The 20,845-nt window shown below is 43.1% G+C and overlaps 2 protein-coding genes across 5 annotated transcripts in view; one reads left to right on the top strand and one right to left on the bottom strand.

Annotated features, from left to right (window-relative positions):
• Positions 1-1,981: 1,981 nt before the first annotated feature.
• Positions 1,982-20,261, bottom strand: MYSM1 (Myb like, SWIRM and MPN domains 1). Of its 4 annotated transcripts, none has more exons than XM_054638109.2 (20): positions 20,148-20,261; positions 18,183-18,258; positions 17,921-17,991; positions 17,578-17,655; positions 17,420-17,446; positions 16,833-16,911; positions 16,237-16,335; positions 14,895-15,643; positions 13,929-14,059; positions 12,972-13,075; positions 12,038-12,115; positions 10,909-10,997; positions 10,536-10,590; positions 10,407-10,457; positions 9,482-9,556; positions 8,289-8,477; positions 7,974-8,022; positions 6,096-6,201; positions 5,919-5,976; positions 1,982-5,139 (listed from the first exon to the last, which is right to left on the bottom strand). In XM_054638109.2, exons 1-20 carry the CDS (start codon positions 20,204-20,206, stop codon positions 4,981-4,983), a joined length of 2,382 nt encoding a protein of 793 aa, XP_054494084.2. In that variant the 5' UTR covers positions 20,207-20,261; the 3' UTR covers positions 1,982-4,980. The 4 variants fall into 4 exon arrangements, with proteins under 4 accessions (XP_054494084.2, XP_054494083.2, XP_054494081.2 ...); XM_054638108.2 differs by having other exon boundaries at positions 5,919-5,973; positions 7,974-8,106; XM_054638106.2 differs by having other exon boundaries at positions 7,974-8,106.
• Positions 20,210-20,845, top strand: part of FGGY (FGGY carbohydrate kinase domain containing) — a 290,561-nt gene continuing 289,925 nt past the window's right edge. Inside the window, exon 1 of the mRNA XM_077182576.1 lies at positions 20,210-20,304. The gene's annotated coding sequence lies outside the window, so the exon portion shown is untranslated. The remainder of the gene's footprint in view (positions 20,305-20,845) is intronic.

The following is a 20,845-nucleotide window of genomic DNA, read 5'->3' on the forward strand; positions in this document are numbered from 1 at the left end:
TGCCAGCTCCTGCACTCGTGGCTCTGTGCACACTGGGAAGGACCCTGCCTGCCAGGGAATGGGTGTAAAATCAGAGCTCCACATGGAAATGGGATGTAAATACCCTCTGCCAAAGCAGGACACAATCTGGATATTCCTTCAGGTAATAATAACTGCAGTTAGCTTTCTTGGAAAATAATTGAGATCTACAGCTAAAACTACTATTAAAACTGCCAGGTAAGTCAATTTGTCATGTTGATGATTCTATAATAGTTTAGCAACTCTTTTCCCATTTCTGAGTCATTCATTTACCCACATTACAATAATGTCCTTTTTTCTTTTAATTTTCACATCCCTCCTTCAAAGTCAAAATCCATTTAACTATCACCTACCTCCTCATATCTTGTCTATATTTTATTTCACATTATTTAAATGCCAAATGTGAAATATAGTTCAAAATAAAAGTGCACTTCTTCATTGACTTTTTCTTTTACTGGTGGATTTTCCCCTCTGTAAATAAGGAAGGAACGGACTTGAAGACAAGTTTTTCCAACTATATATATATATATATGTATATGTATATATCCAACTACTTATATATATTTATATATATTTTAAAAATGTAATGCCTCTATGACACCAAAAAAAGTATTATTTCTTTTAATCCATGCTAAGCTGCAACAGTACTACAAGAGTTAATTATTTAGAACAGCAGGCTGTAAAAGGAATAATCCTGTAGGAAATGTGGAGTGCATTATTTCTTTGGTGATCTCTGCTTCCATGGAAACAATTTCTCAGCACAATTCTAAACCTTGTAAAAGTAGGGCAGTAGGTCTATGTAAAGCAGCAATTAAACAACCTGAATACTTTTATCTAGGCCATTAAATACTTTGTCCAGCATCACATGTGATTACAGTGCTCACTGGGATGTTAAACCACCGGCTGCTTCCCGTGGGGATGGATGAAGCCCTTATCCCTCACTTCCTTGGGGCTGCACAGCACCAGCACAGCACCTCTCCCTCCTGTGCAGACACTTGGGGTGCTCAGCTGTGCCACACCCTCCTTTCGGGGTGCTCAGCTGTGCCACACCCTCCTTTTGGGGTGCACTGTCCTCCTCCACAGCCTCTCTTGTCCCTACAGCCACTCTGTCCTCAGTGTTCTGTGATCTGTGATCCAGAATCCCCCATGATTTTCTTTTTTTCTGAAGTCACTCCTGATGTCATAACCCAATCAAAAGTGATCTGCCTTTTCCTTTCTGCACTGCATGCTTTTCTGAATACTTTCTTAAAATTTTCTTTTAAATTTTAACACTCTACTTCCTCACATCTTACTGTCATCACCTGCAAATGTAACCAAACCCTTTATTTCAGTACCTAATATACTAAAGCAAAAATTAACTCTAATATTGTAATGCTGAATCCGGGAGAGCTTGACTGGAACCCAACAGAGGTTCAAAATTCTCCTCCCAGCAGCTCTAACTGGAACTGTCAGGACATTGACACTAGGAGATTTTCCAGACTGGAACCCAGCAGAGTGGATTCTCTGCAGCACAGCAGAAGGAATCTGGTAACAGAACTGGAACCAGCACACCTGGATCGGATCGGGGCAGGCACTGTGGCTGATGGAAAGGGACCTTTCCTCCAGGATGTGCCCCTGCCAACCCCTCACTGCTGATTCAGGACTGTGACCTGTGTGCCGAACACCATGCCAGCATCCCTGCCCCAGCACCACTGCATCATCTCCTGATGGAGACCAAAGCACAGCGGCTGTAAAACACGGAGGGAAACACCTCCTGCCCGGATGCGCTCCCTGGCGCAAGTTTACCGAACACGCTGCTAAGAAGAGTTGCACTCCGAGGAGTTCCGAACCTCTCTCGCAGCAGCTGTGACAAAGCTCCCTCTGCTGGAACGCAGCTTCACTCTTTACTCAGTGCCACCGACACGGCACACAAACATCCCAGAGCCCGCCTCGGAGCCGAGCTGTTACAAACACAGACACATCGTTCTGGGTATTGCAGGTGCAGCCTTTATTAGTAGACTCTTGTCCGTCATCAGGCAGAAATAGCAGAGAAGCAAGCAAAGGAAAAAAGTCCTGAATGAATATCAATGGCAACAGTGTTAACTTTTTACTTGGTTATGGATTTTGCTTTTTTCAACTGAAATGGTTTTGGCAAGTTCGTTAGTTTAAAAAAAATAAAATTAGGGCTGTTCCCTCCCCTAGCACACAAGATCTGTGTCCCTGTGAGGCAGCAATGCTGGAAACTGGGAGAGTCAAACATGATTCAGCCAACAAATGCCCATAGGGATATTTGCCAGAAGTGACATCTTGGGGCGGGTTGTTGGGGTTTATTTTGTGGGTTTTCTGTTAATTTCTTTTTTCCTTTCCTAACCTGTTGAATTCCAATTTCAACTGTATCATTCTACCCCCTACTCAACAATTTCTCGTGCCCTGAGCAACAACTTGGTAATGTGTAACACTGGTCCTATGGAAAGGAACAGCATATTAGTCTGCACAGATCCACTGAAACAAAGCCTGGATGGGGGAAAAAAAGCTTTTTAATACCAAATTTTCATGCCTAAAATGTGTTTGGTAGAACTGGTATATTAGTTAAACAGGTTTTTATTTCCTGGGAAGCATGCAACTTCCAAATTCGTATCATTAACCACTCAGTGAAACTAAATGATGAAAAGTAGGTTAGTTTATTTTCTTACCCTGCCTCCTGCCAACAAAATCATTACTCAGCATCACAACTGCACTCTTTCCAATTCCTATAGAATTCTGTGTGCTAGACTGGATCCTGATGGAACAAGCATTGTATTTTCTCCACACCACCCTGCAACAAACACTTGGAATTCTGGAGCTTTATGTGCATAACAAAGGCTCAATCCTGCCCCATGTCCTCAGAAAAATTGCTTCAAAAGTCTGGGTTCCTAAAAAGTTTCCTTATATAATACCACTGTTGAATACAACAATACAACTGTGTGACTTTACATCAGTGATCACTAAAGAGGGAAGCAGCCAGGACATTGTTAGCACTACCTGGGTAATGCTGACCCATCCCTAAGGGGCTGGGAATAAGATGTGGAACATGAGCAGTATCTACTTCATGGTGCTCTGACAACAGAGGTTCCAAATTCTCCTCCCAGCAGCTCTAACTGGAACTGTCAGGACATTGACATTGGGAGATTTTCCAGAAAACTGCCAAACTGTAACCCAGCTCCCCATCACTGAGGAGAAGGAATGCTCTCCCACCTGGAGTGTAGCCCAGCCAGGAATCCATGCAATAGTGGTGGTCAGGAAGCCCCAGAGATGAGAGTTTAGAGCAAATGCAAACTGAGCCAACAGGCCAGAGAGAGAGATGGATACACTAAGTAGTAAATTACACACAGTAGTGGGACCTACAGCTGTGCACCAGCACATCTGAATATAGAGAGAGCACACAACACCCACCAGTACTTTTGAGTCCACAGCTCTTAAATCACTGAGTTTCAAGGGCTCACATTTTCATCTGCTCAGGTTCTGCTCCCTCCCCTTAGTGACAGAGACTCATGAGGCCTGATAAAAATGTAACATTAACTTCCCATGAAGGAGTTCCCTCCTTGGGATGCAACTCCATGATTTTAAAGCTTTTCAAACTCTTCATACAAACAAAAAGTTGAAACATAGAAAATCTCAAAATTCCATTTATGTTATGTAGAACTATATATATATATATATATATATATATACACACACACACATATTTTCTTAAAATAAAAATTGTGTCCATTGTCTCCCCTCTAGATATAAACTCCAAGTCTTGCTTGAAACTTTCAAATATATTTTAGGCCTCTCTGAGAAACTCTGCCCAAGATAAACATGTGGAAATAGTAATACCTGTAGACAAGTCAAGTTTCCTTAGTATTTAGAAAGCAACATTTAAAGCACATTTTTTTCTAAAAAGATTCACAGTGATACAGCTCATGAAACATTTCCAAGTTGCAATCAGGAAACTTCTCAATCAAGATCAATCTGTGACTGATTTATCTAAATATATACCTGTATGAAATCATAACTGAGGAACTGATTTAAACAAGTGTTTTTCTATTGAACTGTACATTATAGAGAAGACTCTGAATATAAAAGTGGGGATCAAAAACACACATCCATTTTGTGCTCAAAAACACAAATCCTTTTCTGCTCATTACACTCAGTTTGCCATCAATCAGGAGCTCTGGTTTCCACAGGAAACAGTGGCAATTAGAAGTGGACAAACCACAATGATCTGGAGAACAACATAAAACCTCCCTGTAGAATGGAAGGTCAGAAAGAGGTAAGCTGTAGTAAGACAGGAGTTATCATTTCCACTGGAAACAAGCACAGCCACTACTGAGAAGTCATGAAACTTGTCAGCTTTTTCTCCCCAATATAGAAGTAGGATGGCAAAGAATATGCCAAAAAAGCTACTTGACCATCAAAATCAATGGGGAAATGTAATATGAAAAATAATAGTAAAAAAAGAAATTGGGCAATATGTTTTGCTACAACTGGATGAAACTTCTTACTGGACACAAGGAAAGTCTGAGCTACAAAACTCTGATTTCAGTTAAGTTTCCCTTCTGTGAACTCATTCAAACTTACACTCCCTAAAGCAAAGGAACAAATCCATTCTGAGTTAGAGGTGCACTTGTAGATAAAATCATTATAGAAAATTCCCAAACTGAAAGACTTGAGAGAGGACAAGCTCTCCTTGCAGACTGATGCACAGCATTCTTGACAGGGTGTCCTCCTTCCCAAACACCAGGCTGGTCAATCATTAACTCCATGGCACTCATCAGCATTAAGCATTCCTCAGGCACACAGGTCACACATTAGGAGCTTCTGAAGTGTTTTTCAACCACAACAATGAGATGACACTGGAGTCTTAACAGTCACTACTAAAAGGGATAACAATTCTGAAAGAGTTGACATAATGGAGAGGAGGGGAAGAAATTAAAAAATGAAATCAAAATTCCAAAGCCATCACACTGGCAATTCGTGTGAACGTTCATTCTCACTTCCTTCAGCATCTTTTTCACTCTTGTATGTGGAAAGGAATAAGTTTTCTATCTGAGTCAAGAACTCTTCAGCAATGAGGCAATTTGTTACCTTGCCCAAAGTCTTCCTCATGCACTCCAAAAGCTAGGCAAAAGAAAAGGAAATCTGTTTTAAATTGTCATTTCCCCCCTCTTTTATGTGGTAAGTATTGCAAAGAGATTTTTATTTATCTATTTAGGATGAACACTACAAAAAGTGTTTATCCATTGTAAATTTAAAAGGAACAGGGCGATCTAAACCCAAGTCTTTAAAACCAATTACCCAACAATTGAATTTCAGAGCATTCTACCAACTCAAGTTTAGATTTACAATTTATAAGCAAAGATGTATTGAGAGGGAACAAAAAAAAAAAATCAATGTGTGCAATTACTGTGTGCAAGTTTTCTGTTTATGTCTTATGCTTTGGGCAGAGTTTGTGTCTTGTTTGTGCCATAATGGTACAGCTGCCACTAGTCAGAGCTCCAGAGCAGTGACCACACTGACTGGAAAATTTAAAGTTCCTACTTATCCATGACAAACATGGCACAGCATTATTTTACTGATAAATAGCCAGGCCAAATCTGCTCCTGAGACATGTGCAGGTCTTGACACTGAAAGCACACAAAATGCTAAGGAGAGACCTGAGTAATTAATTGCCATTAATTCCCCTCAAACTTGGTGTCTGCACATAACCACCCCCACCTCTCTGAGAGGAGGATCTTTATTTTCACTGTGTTGAAAGTAAATAAGCTGCCCCACAAAATTAATTTATTAATTTACATCTCTGATTTGTAAAAGTGTAACTCCATGTGACTTCTGACATGAAACAGAGTTGCATTAAAAAAAAACATCTACTATAAAAAAGTTAAGAGAAGCAAACTTACTTTCTGCAAACAAGTCAGGTCAGAATCTCTATGAAAAATTTTATCCATGGGGACGCTGCTGTTGGAAGAAAAACAAACAGGAGTGCTGGAGAAAGCAGCCATGGGTCTTGACTGAAAGGTAACAATAAATGTATAAAAATTCCAACCTGCCTGGTTGTAACAGAAGTGGACACAAACCTGTGGCAAAATCTGTATTTCTCAATTATCCACCTTGTTTTTTCAAATACTAATTCCCACTGAGGCTCCTCCAACATCTGTTCCATTTCAAATTTGTAGGGCAGGCCTGCAACCAATTGAAGATCATTATTCAGTGTTTCTGCTACACTCCACTGTTTTTTGTCCTGTTCAGTTTAGGTGCAGTCCCTTCCCTTCCCATAACTGTTCCTCATTTATTGTTGACTGCAGAAGCCTGTAGTTCTGTTACTTGACAACATTAAGGAGGTTAAAGGATGACGTGTTTTGGATTCCAAATTTAATTCTGGTGGGAGTAGGAACAAATCTGTTCTGCTCCCTGCCCTTGCCAATTCCCATTCCATAAGGAAGGACAGAAATCTACAGCAAACCCAGAAATGAAAAAATGAATTGAGTGTTTCTAACTTAGTTGCACTTTTGTAGTGTAAGAGTTATATAGTTATTAAATTAAATAAAAAAGGTTTGGTTTTTTCAGTATGAATGGGCTGATAGTGAAGTGCTGACTACTGTTTTCAATTTCAAAGGAACTTTGCTCAGAAATCAAGAAATTCTTCTAGCTTACTGCAGGTGGGGGAAGAGAATTCTAGAAAATATTTGGAAAGAATCATCAGAAAGTTATTTTCAGAACACTATTAGTTTACCAAAAATCAGGGAGGAAAGAGACTGTACATTTCAGTAAATCATTTCCAAAGAGCCAGAGGAGATGGCATTTTGTAAAACCTTGACTTCAGGAGCTAAACAGAAATCTGAAATCCTCTGACAGAAAATGCACATGACTACAAAAATGTCCATTTCTCAGGGCAATAGAGTTTGTCAGTATTTTAACTCCCCCCCTCAAAGTGGGATGTGTGGGAGAAGAGGATAAAAGTGCAGGAGTCTCAGGGTGGTAAACAGGAACTGGGGCACAGATGTGGCCACTGCTGCCACTGCCCAGGACTGCAGTGAGGCTCCAGGCAGATGGGCTCCCTTGTCTGCTTCCACTGGAAAAACAGAGGGAAGTGTGGGCTCACAAGGGCTGGCTACACCTGTGCTAATAGAACTGGAAACCTTGGAGTGTGGATGCAAAAAACAGGACTTTATAGAGGGAGGAGGAGAAAGAACAGGCAGGTACCAGAACCATCTACTGTTATCAGGGGAATTTTCCTCAAATCCATGTCAGGAAAAGAGTAGAAGATCTGACCATCACTTGCAATACAGCGAATTTTATGTGCTATGTCCTTAACTGTTCAAGAAAGGAAAAGACCCTGTTTTCATGAAATGCCAATGGTATTTTTAATCAGGAATTTGTTCCCTTAGGTGGGGGTTCATGCCAGCACCGTTTCAGCTGTCATGCCTTGTGTTCCCCTGGACAGCTGGCACATTTCTTTGATCCTCTGACCTGCTGAATGCCACGTTACTCAAAAATTAAGAGTTTTTGACCACTGTAGCAGCCAATTCTTTGCTATTTACTTCAGTCTCCTTGAGCAGAGAATCTGTTCAGAATGTTGTAATGCAGGCCCAGTAAGACATGGGAAACAGTTTCTAAGCTGTCCACATGGATTCTGTATGTAAATAACAGGGACCTGTGTCCCAACCCTTTCATTTCTTTGAGGAATTGTGGGAACTACTAACACAGAAGATCAATCTTGTATGTATTTATAGTTGCATATTCCTATCCTGACAGCACAGACAACCCACAGGTTTATTCTTAGTGAAATTCCTGGGTTAATCCAGCACATGTTACCATTATAAATGACACCATTTATATAATGCCATCATATTACCAATATAAATACATAAATACTGATTTCTCAGGTTCAAAACCAGACATCTTCCCCTTAACACCCAAAGAATTAAGACACGGGATTAAACAGGGGTACTTACGATAGGAACCATCAGAACTGATCTCATCACTAATGACCAGACAGGTGATCTGGGAATAGGGAAGAGGATTATTCCTGTTGTAAGGGCTTATGATCATCCCGATGAACATGGCACCACCCCTGGAGAAATAGCTCTAAAAAACACCAAAAAGACCATATCCAAAAATCCAGTCTTATTCAGAGCAGCAAAGCTGAAACCTAAAGAACAGCTTTTCTGTCAATTCTCACTGAGCTGCTGTAAGACACACTGGTGCAGCAGTGCAAAGCCCAGGGAGGCTTTAGGCTGCTGCTGGGTGTTGGTGTGTCTCTGCTGTACCTGGTACTTGGCCTGCGTGTCGATGTCGCGGATGGAGGGGCTGGGCTCGAAGGCGGGGTGGGAGTGGTACCAGCCGATCACCTGGAAGCCCCTGGCCGCCAGCGACTCCGAGGCCTGCGTCTGGGACACCGGGTCCATCTCGCACTGCAGGCCTGTGCTCAGGCTGTTGCACGGCTCTGCTGCACACACCTGGGGAAAGAACCTCCGGCTGCACCAGTGCAAGGAGCCTGCATCAGGCTGCAGGGGGTTACTGGGCCCAGTCCTGCATTCTCCCCACAGTAACCCCTGCAGTGCTACAGGCTGGGGACAGTGTGGCTGGACGGGCCCGGGAGGAAAGGGACTGGGGGTACTGGCTGACAGCCAGGCCAGCAGTGTGCCCTGGGAGCCAAGAAGGCCAATGGTATCCTGGCCTGCATCAGGAATAGGGAGGTCATTCTGCCCCTGTACTCAGCACTGGGAAGGGCACACCTGGAGTGCTGTGTCCAGTTCTAGCCCCTCACTTTGGGTTGGGAAGGACGTTGAGACACTTGAGTGCATCCAGAGGAGGCAACGAGGCTGGAGAGGGGCTGGGAACACAAACCCTGTGAGGAACCACTGAGGGAGCTGGGGGTGCTCAGCCTGGAGAAAAGGAGACTCAGGGATGACCTTATCAATCTCCACAACCCCCTGAAAGGTGCCTGTGCTCAGGTGGGGTTGGGCTCTCTCCAAGCAGCACTGACAGAACCAGAGGACCCAGCCCCAAGCTGCACCAAGGGAAATACAGATTGGATATTAGGAAAAAGTTTTTCACAGAAAGGGTGATAGTTCTGGAATGGCTGCCCAGGGAGGTGGTGGAGTCACCATCCCTGGGTATGTTTAAAAAAGACTGGATGTGCCAGGGTTTAGTTGTGTTAGGGCATGAGTTGGACTCAATGATCTTAAAGGTCTCTTCCAACCCAGTGATTCTGTGAATTTTGTGAATCAGTTACAGAAAACTTACAGAGTTTTAAGAGGCATTCACTAGATCTTCCTCATGATGCAGTTGACACTTGAATGTAAGCTTAACTTTCATATTTCAAGACTACAGTAATCAACTTCAACTTTAATATATTTAATTAATTGCCTTTTAGAAATAAGTTACATCTATTCAAAGTCTAACTATGATCATTTCAGATTTAATATAATAGAGAAAATGTGAAAAGACAAACACTTACTTCCACAATTTTATCAGCTTCAGAGTACTTTCCACCGAGCAGCCCAATCACTTCTGCCAGAGACACGTGAGAGTGCTGGAATGAGATCAGACAAGTAGGAAAGTCCAAAGTGGGATTTCTCACAAGGCAGTGACTTCTCAAGGATATGCAGAAGGAAAACTCAAGACAACTCAAGACTCTCAAATACCCAGTACTTCCATTTAAAGCAAACAGAAAAGATTAAATTTGCTCATTATATACACACCACAGATGTAGTGCAAGAAGGCAACACTTCCATACAGAAGGCAATGTAATGTGTATGGAAGTTCAAAAACTGCAGCCTGGGCAGTGCTGAACAACTGCACACATTTTGGTACAGCCTGTTATTCTTGAAAAAAAAAACCCCACACATTGCTCTGCAAACACAAAATCAATTCCCAGACTGGGAGAAAATGAAGCCATAGATTTCAGAAGGGCAGTCTGTTTCAGAAAGTAGCTTTAAGCAAATTAGATTTAAAGTATGACAGAGAGTAGTAAGTAGTAAAACTCTCAGTAAAGTAGCAAAGCTCTTATTAGTTTTTCTAGAAGGTCAATAGTTGTATATTAAGCACAATACAAAACCCATTCATTTTAGGGGCTTTATTTAATACTAGATTCTCAGACTTCTAGGTCTGACTGGAAAAAAATCACAGAATGGTTTGGGTTGAAAGGAACCTTAATGATTATCTCATTATCCTCCCTGTCATGGACAGGGACACCCTCCATTAGAACAGGTTGTTCAGAGCTCCACCCAACCTGGCCTTCAACACTTCCAGGGATGGGGCAGCCACAGCTTCTTTGTTTTATTTTCTTTGTCTTGTTATGTTGCTCATTAAAAAAAACAACAACAAAACAAACCCACAGCACACACATCACAGCTTTTTGAAAGATAAAACTTAATGCTCACCAAATCCATTATTAAAAGTACTTCAGAAGACACTTTCACCTGAAAGGGCTCCTGAAATGATAAACACAATGATAAGAAAAGTAACCCAAGCAATGGAGCTTTCTCAGTAATTCACTCAGAGGTACATACCTGCTTTTCTTCCGTGAACAAACAGCATGGTATCAGCTGAAAGGGATCAAAGGAACTATAAAATGAAAGAAAATTTCTCTAAAGATGTAGGACAGTCAGGAAACTTATCAAGTTTCCCACTGTCTCCTTGGCAGAGGAGGAATAACCTTGTTGTCTTCACTGGATTTTCTCATCCCACATTAGAATGGCTTCCACCAAATAACAAAACATCACTTCCCACACTCCTGAATTCCAACACAGAACATCTGAAAAGCATCCCTGCTATTCCAGACCAGGATACATATTAATGCTGTGCAGGGTTCCAGCCTGACACTATACAGGACATTGTTCCATTTCTGGCAGATCTATGTTTGAACACAATGTGATCAAATACCTTTTGATTTGTCTTGAACCTTTAGAAGATTTTGCAGGTTTCAGTTTTTCCTCCTCTCTCCTTCTTGCTAATTCCTCAGCTGAGAGATGCTGAAAAGATTTTTTAAAAAATTAAATGTTTCAATGGCTGAAGTGCTTTTTCAGCCCTGATTGCAAAACCAGCCCAGAATAAATTCTTGATATCCCTGCCCTCTTAATCTAATTTGTGTATTACAAGACTACTCAAAATAGAGGCAACAGCCGTGGCAGAACCAAGCAGTGTGGAAGGAATGACAATCTGAGATCAGGTCCACAAGGTGCCTGATAAGAGAAATCTCTCACTCTCCAAATCATTCAAATTCAGTAAAATCACAGCCCACATCACAAACCAGGTGTAAAACCAGGTGTGACCATCTGCCATTACAAACCACAGCCAGAATTTATCATGCCCCCTCCTTAGGGATATTTTCAACCTTTGTTTCCATTCAAATATGTATTTTACAGGAAGTGTTGGAATTATTAACCCACAGTTACTCAAAAATAGGTATGTCATGATACCATTATAGAAATAATTGTTACAGGCAATTACTGAAAGGTTGAAAATTAAGAAGGCTTTGTATACAGGAAAATTGGATGTTTATAATTCTTCACTTTTGATGTAATTTGTAATTGTAGGAACAGACATGCATTTTCTTTCCAATTCTCCCATAAAATATTTAACCTTGCATGAATTTTTTAAGCACTTAATAAACCACAGTATTACTGGGGATATTGCTAGTAGCAGAATTAATATTAGGAACTCATTATCACCTGCATAATGAGCACAAGGAAACCATACAGGGCTGAAAAAATAACATTTAAATGTTATTCTCCCATCCCCTACCGTTACCCTAAAGGCAGTTAACTGAAAGCAACGGGTCATGAAATCTCCTACAAGACAAGGCAACGAGTTTTATGGGCATAAAACCCCTTTGCAAACCCCAAATGCAGCTGTATTAATCAGCATGAAGATGAGCTGTCCATTACACTTCCACAAGAGAGGTTAAATCCCTAAGACACAACTGTTCCCTTGTCTGTTTGATGCAACAGCACCTACCAGCAATTAGCAGGAACTGATGATTTAAGGTAAGTTTAAAACACAGGAGGGTTACCTCAAATGTCTGTCCTTCCAAATCCTTTGCATCACACCAGTTTCCCCACGGGTCCCGCACTCGCCGTCTTCTCGTGCGCTGAGGCAAGAAACCACCATGAGTCAAATCACCCTGGAAAAACTGCATTTCCTTCAGCCAGGCAGCCAAAAGGACATTGTCCAAAAGGTCACTGCCCCAGGAATGGCACTGACACTCCAACACGTTCCCAGAAAATAAGGAACACCCCAGATTTCTGTAGAATTAAGTAGTTCATCATCTGTCAGGAATTATCATCAGTAAAGTTTTTGGGGTTTAAGGCTGTAAAGCTTGTTAGTGTTCCATGGAGTATCAGCACTCCTGACAGCACCAGAGCACTGATATCCAGCTCTGAATTAATGCTCAGACAACACACAAAGCTATAAACTCAGTGTGTTTACATTTAGTGTATGCTACAGTTCTTTACATTTCAATTTATTATTTTTAATGTGGGATTGATTTAGTTCTCCTCTCATCAACTGATTTACTTTGCTGTGAAGTACTTAAAAATGCTACATTAAGTGTGAATATAAAAATTAACTCTGGCAAGCCTCGGTAATTCATGCAGTTATAAATGAGTTACTGCTGCATTTAATTGTGTGCATAGGGCTCTCAGTAAGCCATAACACATACCTACTGTATTGACTGCAATGCACTTCACTATTTTGTGGCTAACAAATTATGGGGAAGAGGGAGTTCAGGCTGCAGGGGAAGGCCTGCAAGACAGCTGGAGTGAAGGACCTGAACATGTGAGCGGGTGTGAGACACCTGTACCAAGACTGACATCTGAATCACAGGGCACCCTTAAGGAAACTGCAACCTGAGTGAGAGGAGACATGCCCCGAGGTGCCCTGGCTTGCAAATAAATGCAAGCTGGGAGGGTTTTCCCCGTGTCCCCGCTGCCCCCCATGGGCTGTACCATGGACTGCAGGCGCTGGGCCAGCTGATAGGCTTCCACCGTGTCCTTGCCCTCCCTGCAGCGGCTCCTGTCGGCGGGCTGGGGCCGGTTGTACACGGCCTGCTCTGCAGGACACACAGGGGACAATTGCCGTGTCAGCAGAGCTCAGGCTGCTCAGCACTGCCACACACACAGGAATGACACGGGTAAGTGACAACAGCAAATGGCACAGGGAGGAAGCAAACAGAACCCTGACAGCAAAGACATCTCTTGACAGTCGTAATTCTGAGTGGTGACGTAGCCATCTCCCACTACACTTTTAAAACAACAAAACCTCCTATTCTCCTCCTTCTTCTTTCTAAATAATTTTTTAAAACTTTACTTTGGACAAAATGTAATTGCAGGACATTGCTCCTCTCCTGGGTGACTGTCATTCAGCTTTGAACCAAAATTCATTCACAGCCTCTAAACCAACATCAAGTTAGAGAAGCATATTCACTTCTTTTAACAGTTCACCTAATTTTAACACTTGAATTGTTTAAAAACTAGCCCTGAGGATGAAGACGTTGGTGTTAATCTAGAAAATAGTTATAATTTAGTGTGGGAAAAGAAACAATTACTTGAATTCTACCTAATAAGAAGAAGGGCAGAATTTCAGACACAGCTGGTATCAGGACACACAGAAAAGCATGAAACAAAACAAACATCCCACCAACTGGTGTGTCATTAAACATGAGGAAAGGGAAATAAAAAGAAAAAATAGAAAGTTTGTGTAAGCCTAAAATTTCTAATCCTGTTCATAGGTTACAAGCTCTTCTAGATTTTCCAAAGTTATGAGGGAAGATCTGTCAGAAGGTCCTTCCTAGCAAGGATGAATGTGCATGCTCTGTGTGAGCAGCACACCCTAACATGGGGCAGTCCTTCAGCACTGCACCAGAAGAGGCTCTTTATTGACTGTTCTTACAGAAATATCTTTACCACAGCCAAAGTTGATGGCTCCTATCAGCTCCAGGTAGGTGTGGATCCGCCCGATGCAGTTCACGTCCCCGCAGTTCTTCAGGCCGGGCCGCACCGAGGTCTTGTTCAGGTATTTGGGTTTGCATCTTTCCCTAAAACAAAGCACAGCACCTGGTCAAACAGCAGAACAAACCACAGGGGGATGAAGGAACTGGGGGACTTCAACTGAGGTCCTGTTTTCACTCTCTGTGCATTTATTCCTTCCTTTAAGCAGACACTGAATCTTCTCAGTTCAACACTTCTCTGGTGTCGAATGGAATTTTAGTCTCTCTTTGCAACTAGAAGCTGTCAGAGTACAAGACAACTGAATGAGGACAGAGTTAAACTCAGTAATTCTTTCTGCTTCAAAGCAAGTACAAACCAAAACTGGCAACCAAATTATCTTGAGCCTTCTACTACAAGTCACTATGTTTCCTTACACCACTCCTGTGCAGATGGAATATAAAATATTTAAGTGCACAAGCACCACTCCCAATTGATTCTTAATTTGAGGCATTCCTTTGGTCAACACTATTTGCTCTAGCTCAAGACTATTGCCTCTTGCTGCCTTTCTGTAAAGGCAAGGCTACAGAATTAATGCCATTGGTTATTTTAAGGAACCATTTGTTAAGACCATTCTTAGGCATAGGATGGCAAAAATGGCAAGGAAATAGCACAGCCAAAATAAATGCAGCCTGTTCTGGTACAGAACATTCATTTTCTTAATGCTTCAAAGTATTTTCATTGCTCAGCTTCCAGAATGCCAGAGAAAAAAATCAGGAAGATGCAAAAGAAGTATTAATAATGAATGCTCTTCACTGGCAAGCTACCATACAATTAATTTCACTCTATTCAGAAGTAAGCTATTAGTGCTAAGTAGTGTTTTAACTACATCAGACCAGGACATCTTAATCACTTATTTCAGTAAAAGAAATTAATGCATCTCACCACTGATCCAAAATATAATTCCTGATTTTCAAATAACGCTCTGGTGTTTTGGCCTGGCGCCCTTCAAAGAATTCGGGAATAGCTTGCTTCTCTTCTTCCAGAATGATGCTTCTGTCAACCTCCACTTCTTGATCAGGTGGCTTCAGCTCCTCTGCTTCCTCTTGGTGATCTTCATCCACTTGGCAGGGAGAAGGAAAAAGCAATCCATTATCAGCCAGGTCTCTTTGCTCCTCACTGAGCTCCTGATCGGTTCCTTGTGCAGGACATGTGACTGGTCCACTTTGCTCAGCTTTCTCAACAAGGTTGTTGTACTGCTGGTAATCCAAATTCACAGATTTCTCCCCATTCAGGTGCTGGGAACACGTTGCTGCCACAGCAGGAAATACCAATGCATCCACTGTCTCTGGCCTGGTGTGCTGAGGATCTTCTTCAGGCAAATCAGTTGCAGAACTGTGGCCAGCAGATGAAAAACCTTGTTCCACTGCTTTTGTTTCTTCAACTGGACTTTTTGGGATGACAGATAATTCAGATTTTCCTGTTTCTTGCTGGAAGGCAGGAGTGAGTAGTTCATCCATGTCATCAGTTATGTCCACTTCCTCATCATCTGACAGCTTCTCGATTTTCACCGCATTCAGGTTGGGGTCTGCACGGCCTCTCAAGTTTCCAGCTTCCATTCCTGCCCCATCTTCCATGGGAAGGCTGCTCCCACACTGACTTTGCTCTTCTTTTTCTGAATCACCATTTTTTGCCTTAGGAAAATATAAATCACTTTTAGGAGGGAAAAACAAGCCAAAATCATCTGCCTCCCAAATAATCAGGACTGTTTTATTTGAACAGCAGATATTCTGAAGTGTTTCTTTTTCAATTTATCATTTTAATTTAATTTAATCCATTGCAACTGACTTTTACACAGCATTATACATATACTTTAGGTGAAGTATAAATTTGCATGTATTTCCAGTCAGAAAGCCCTAGAAAGTAGTTATTTCTTCTTAAAGCCATGAAATCTCAAATAAGGCTGAAGCTAAAACTACAACATACAGCAGAAAGAGCTGTGTAGTAGAAAACCAGTATTTTCAAAATAACAACCAACAGTGTAAAGGACCACAATTATACTGCATTTATTGTTTAGTTATACCAGCAATAAAACCAGTGGTCACTCTAGGAATTTGAAATCAGGTCTGACTTCACATTTAAATCTGCAAATAACGATATTCCACTTCTCTGAATAAGGGAATGATTAAAGTACCTGCTTTGATACTAGTGCCCTGAAAAGACAGATTAAGACCAAGCTACCCATGGGCCAACACCTTTTTGGCAGCCCCAGGGATGCTCCATTTACCTTGTTCCTGAAGTACTGCCGAGCATAGCTCTTGACTTGCAGAACCGTTCGAGTGCCGATCAGTTTGGCAATTTTCGTCCACCTGCGGCCAAATTTCACCTGAAGCAACAAAGCACATGGAAGTGACCCCAACTCTGACATCCCAGACATGGCACTGCACGTGTCAAATGAGCTCAAAACCTCATTATTCATTAAAGTGCACAAACACTACAGCAAACCCATGGTAAAGGGCCTCGCTGTTTATGTTCTGCCAAGAAGGAAACTGCATTCAGTAGTAAGAATTATTGTTATTCTTAACTGAAGGATCTTCTTCACCCATTTCAGGCACTCTGCTGCCTGTTATCCCAAGGAATCCTTGTGGTTGGCAAAGCAAACCCTTTTACAATTGGCACAACCATATAGTCTCTGCAAACCTTACAACAGTAAAGGATTTTACTTTATTACCTTTATTGCCTTCAGAACACACTATACTATACTTCTCATAGTTAATGCAGCATTGTGATTATACAACATGTTTATTCATGTCAACTACTTTACTGTTCAAGATAATCTCATTAATTCAATCTAAAATATTATATATATATAAACAAACTCACCAGTCCTTGTTCAAACAGCTCTTTCTCCTCTGATGTCCACTTTAAGGAACAGCCAGGTGATTTTGTGGGTGAACGCACCCTGGGAATGCAGGAAGCAGAAATCAGTGATTTCCCAAATCCAAATATTCTCCAATCCCAGTCACTCAAGGCACCCTCTGACAGGAGGACTACTCCCCATCTTTGGCCAAACTCAAAGTATTGCTCTAAACATGAATGTGACTCATAAATAAAATACTGAGAATCACATCAGCTTCTCCATCACGATGGAAGATTCAAGGCAACTCAATATTCATCAGTGACCAATGGCACAGAAATACATCAAAGCAGGCAACAGAAAAGATGAAAAGGCAACTAGAATTAACAAATTTTTATCATAAAGACCACTGTGCTACCAAAAAACTCCCCAAAACCTGGTTTACTCTAGCCTCTTGTTACACACAACAATATTTCTTTTTGTTGAAAGGTCTCTTAAATAATTTTTTACAGCCAAACAAAACAAACTTTAATTTTTTTAAATAGTATCTGGTAACTTAACAAAATCAGACACTATACTAATAAATGCAATTCAATCATTAAAATGTACATACATGACTTTTCCAGTTTTCTTATGCGGGCTGCAAATGCAAGAGTGAAAATAAAAATTAGTAATTGTGCTGCTGGTGCATATCCACCAAATTAGAAGAATTTTAGAAAGACTTTTCATTTCTACTTAGCTAACTAAGAATTTTTCCCAGACAGATCTTACCTTTTCATAGATCTTTTCTCCACTTCTTTTTGGTTGAGCCATATTTTTTCAGAAAGCGATTTATTAGATAAATAATATCTGAAATAGTCATTAAGTAAGTTTCCAAAGCATCAGAGATATTTTTACATGTGAGAATTTTAATAATCAGGTAAACTACACTGCTTCAGAATTACCCAGCTGTAGAAATAAATACTGCAGTTTCTACAGCAGGATTTCTGCAATCTACCTAGAAGTTGATAGGGCTTCAGTCACCTTAACAGGCAAAGATTTGTCCAGTTCTTGGAAATAGGAGGCTTTTTAGCATTCTACAAGAAAACATAAAACCAAACCAGCAAAAGGATACTCTTCTTCCAGCAACATCTTCTCAATGACAGCCCTGTTTTCTTCACTAATGCTGCTGTCCAACGTCCATGGCTGCAAACAACAAAAACACATTTTAATACCTCAATTCTGTCACACTGTACCTGAGTACTGACAAGAAATAGTTTGTAAAAGTAAGGAAGAAGCAGTGGTTAAAAACCTAAAAGAGCATGTACCTGGAGGGAAGAGAGAACACAAGCTCTGATAACCTTGCTACAAGCAGCATTGACTGAAAAAATACTTACAAGACTGTTGCCAGTTCTCCAAGATGAATCAAGATAGTGATCCTGCAGCAGGCTTGATGCTGTATTTTCATGATCTCTGAAAGAGAGTCAAGTGTTCAGAACCATTGTATTTTTAATATTGAATGGCATTGAGTTGTATTATCTCCACTTAACATTTCTACATCTTACCCCCAATAAGGGAAAAGCATTTTCTTGTAAAGGCAAACTGCTTTTCCTGCTGAGGAGAGCTCTTGCTTGCACAAGGTTTAATAGAATCCTGTCATATAAGGCTGTTAGAACCATAGATCAAAATCTGGGACTGCTTTGGTTGGAAGATCATCTCATTCCAACCCTCTGCCATGGACAGGGACACCTCTCATCAGACCAGGTTGCTCCAAGCCCTGTCCAACCTGGCCAGGGCTCACCACCCTTACATGGCAGAGTTTCTTCCCAATATTTAATCTCATGCTCATACAGACTTCATTCAGTTTCTATTTAAACTTTTCTGTAAATAACTACGAATTAGAGATCTGTCAGTGATTAATGTCATTGATCGACTTCCTTTTATTTTCATGCAGCATAAGATCTCCTTAGTAATTTGTGTAAGTACTTGTTTTCAAAAATCTTTACTTCCAGAACATTGTCTTGTCTGAAGACTAATCAGCCCTATATTCCCTGCAGTGCTACTAAATTAAACTCACCTACTGCTCTGAACTGCTTCGTGCAGCACTTCAAACATTTCTTTATAGGATAAAGGACCAGGATGAGTCTCCATGCCCAGAGATCAATACAACTCCTGCTTCTTTTTGAGCATACCCTGCAGAGGGTGGGATCAAGAGGCCCCTTTGCCAGCAGCCTGTCTGCAGCAGCAGCAGGGGCTATTTGAGGGCAGCGTCTTTGCTACAAACCTCTCATTCTCTCCAGCACTTGCAAGTGCTGGGTTTGAGGCATTGCAGTCACTGCCTACTCACTTCAGCATCCCTTATCTGTGAATTTGCTGGAGCCCAGAAAGCCACTGGAATGTTGGGCTGCATCAAAACAGCACGGCCAGCAGGGCTTTGCTCTGGTGAGACCTCACCTGGAGTGAGGTGCTGCATCCAGCTCTGGGGTCCCCAACGTAAGAATGCCATGGAAGTGCTGGAGCAAGCCCACGATGTTGATAAGAGCACTGGAGCACCTCCCCTACAAAGACTGGCTGGGAGAGCTGGGGCTGCTCAGCCTGGAGAAGAGAAGCTGGTGTAGAGACCTGATAGCAAACTTCCACTGTCTGGAAGAGCTACAGGGAAGCAGGAGGGGGACTCTTTGCAGGAACTGTAGTGATAGGACAAGGACTTACTGGGTACAAACTGAAAGAGGGAAAAATGTGGTTAGATACTAGGAAGAAATTCTTTACTTGGGGATGGTGATGCCCTGGCACAGGTTACCCAGGGAGATTGTGGATGCCCAAGCCCTGGCAGCGTTCAAAGCCAGACTGAATAAAACCTTGAGCAACCTGGTCTAGTGGAAGACATGTCTGTTCACGGCAAGGGGATTGGGATTAGAACACGTTTAAGGGCTCTTCCAGTCCTTAACATTCCATGATTCTATGAACCCGTTTTCTGCACCTCCCTCCGGGCGTTCAGCTTCCTGAGCCTCCCTCGCTAACACAGTTACACAACCCAGCACCTTCTCCATGGGTATTTTAAGGATTTTCCCAGCAGCCTCGCAGCGCTGTTCCGGGCTCTGGGGGATCGCATCACGGCGGTTCTCCTCACACCAGCGCTATCACAGCCCCGTTCTCAGTGCCCTTCCCGACGATGTCCCGCACCGCCGCTGCCCCTCTCCACGGGCACTCCGTGACACTCCAAGGTCTCTCCCGGAGCGGCGGGAAGCGCCCGGCCCCGGCCGCCCCCTCAGGAGCGGCTCTCCCCTCACGCCGCCCCGCCCGCCGCGGGGCACGGGGCGCGCCGGCCGAGCCGCAGCGAGCCCCTCGCGGCCCTCACTCACCCCGGCGCGGCCGCAGGGTCCCCCTCGATGTCCACCTCGGGCTCGTCCGCCGCCGCCATGACAGCGGGCCCGGCGCTATCGCGGGAAGGGGCGGACCCGGCGGCCGGAGATGGGCGGGAGCAGCGCCCCGAGGAGCGGAGGCGGAGATGGCGCTGGGGTAGGCGGAGCGCAGGGCGGCTGGAGCGGGCGGCGAGCTGAGGGACAGGGCCGGGAAGTCGGCGGACATGGCCTAGAAGTGGGGGGTCACGGCTGGACTGAGGGGACATGGCCGCCGCTGACGGGTTACGGCCGGACTGAGGGGACATGGCCGAGAACAGGGGAGACATGGCCGGACCGAGGGGACATGGCCGGGAGCTGAGGGGACATGGCCGGGAGCTGAGGGACATGGCCGGGAGCTGAGGGGCCGTGGACGGACTGATGGGACATGGCCACCGCTGAGGGGACATGGCTGAGCTGAGAGCCAAGGGGAAAGGGGTGATAGTCAGGCGGGGCCTGAGGGGAGTGCGGGAGGCGGCGGTGGGAGGCTGGAGCACACAGTGGTGAGGGGCACCCTCAGATATGTGGGTGCTGGAGCACACAGTGGTGAGGGGCACCCTCAGAGATGTGGGTGCTGGAGCACACAGTGGTGAGGGGGCTCCCTCAGAGATATGGGTGCTGGAGCACACAGTGGTGAGGGGCACCCTCAGAGATGTGGGTGC

Source organism: Agelaius phoeniceus, chromosome 8, assembly GCF_051311805.1.
Source record: "Agelaius phoeniceus isolate bAgePho1 chromosome 8, bAgePho1.hap1, whole genome shotgun sequence".
NCBI lineage: Eukaryota > Metazoa > Chordata > Aves > Passeriformes > Icteridae > Agelaius > Agelaius phoeniceus.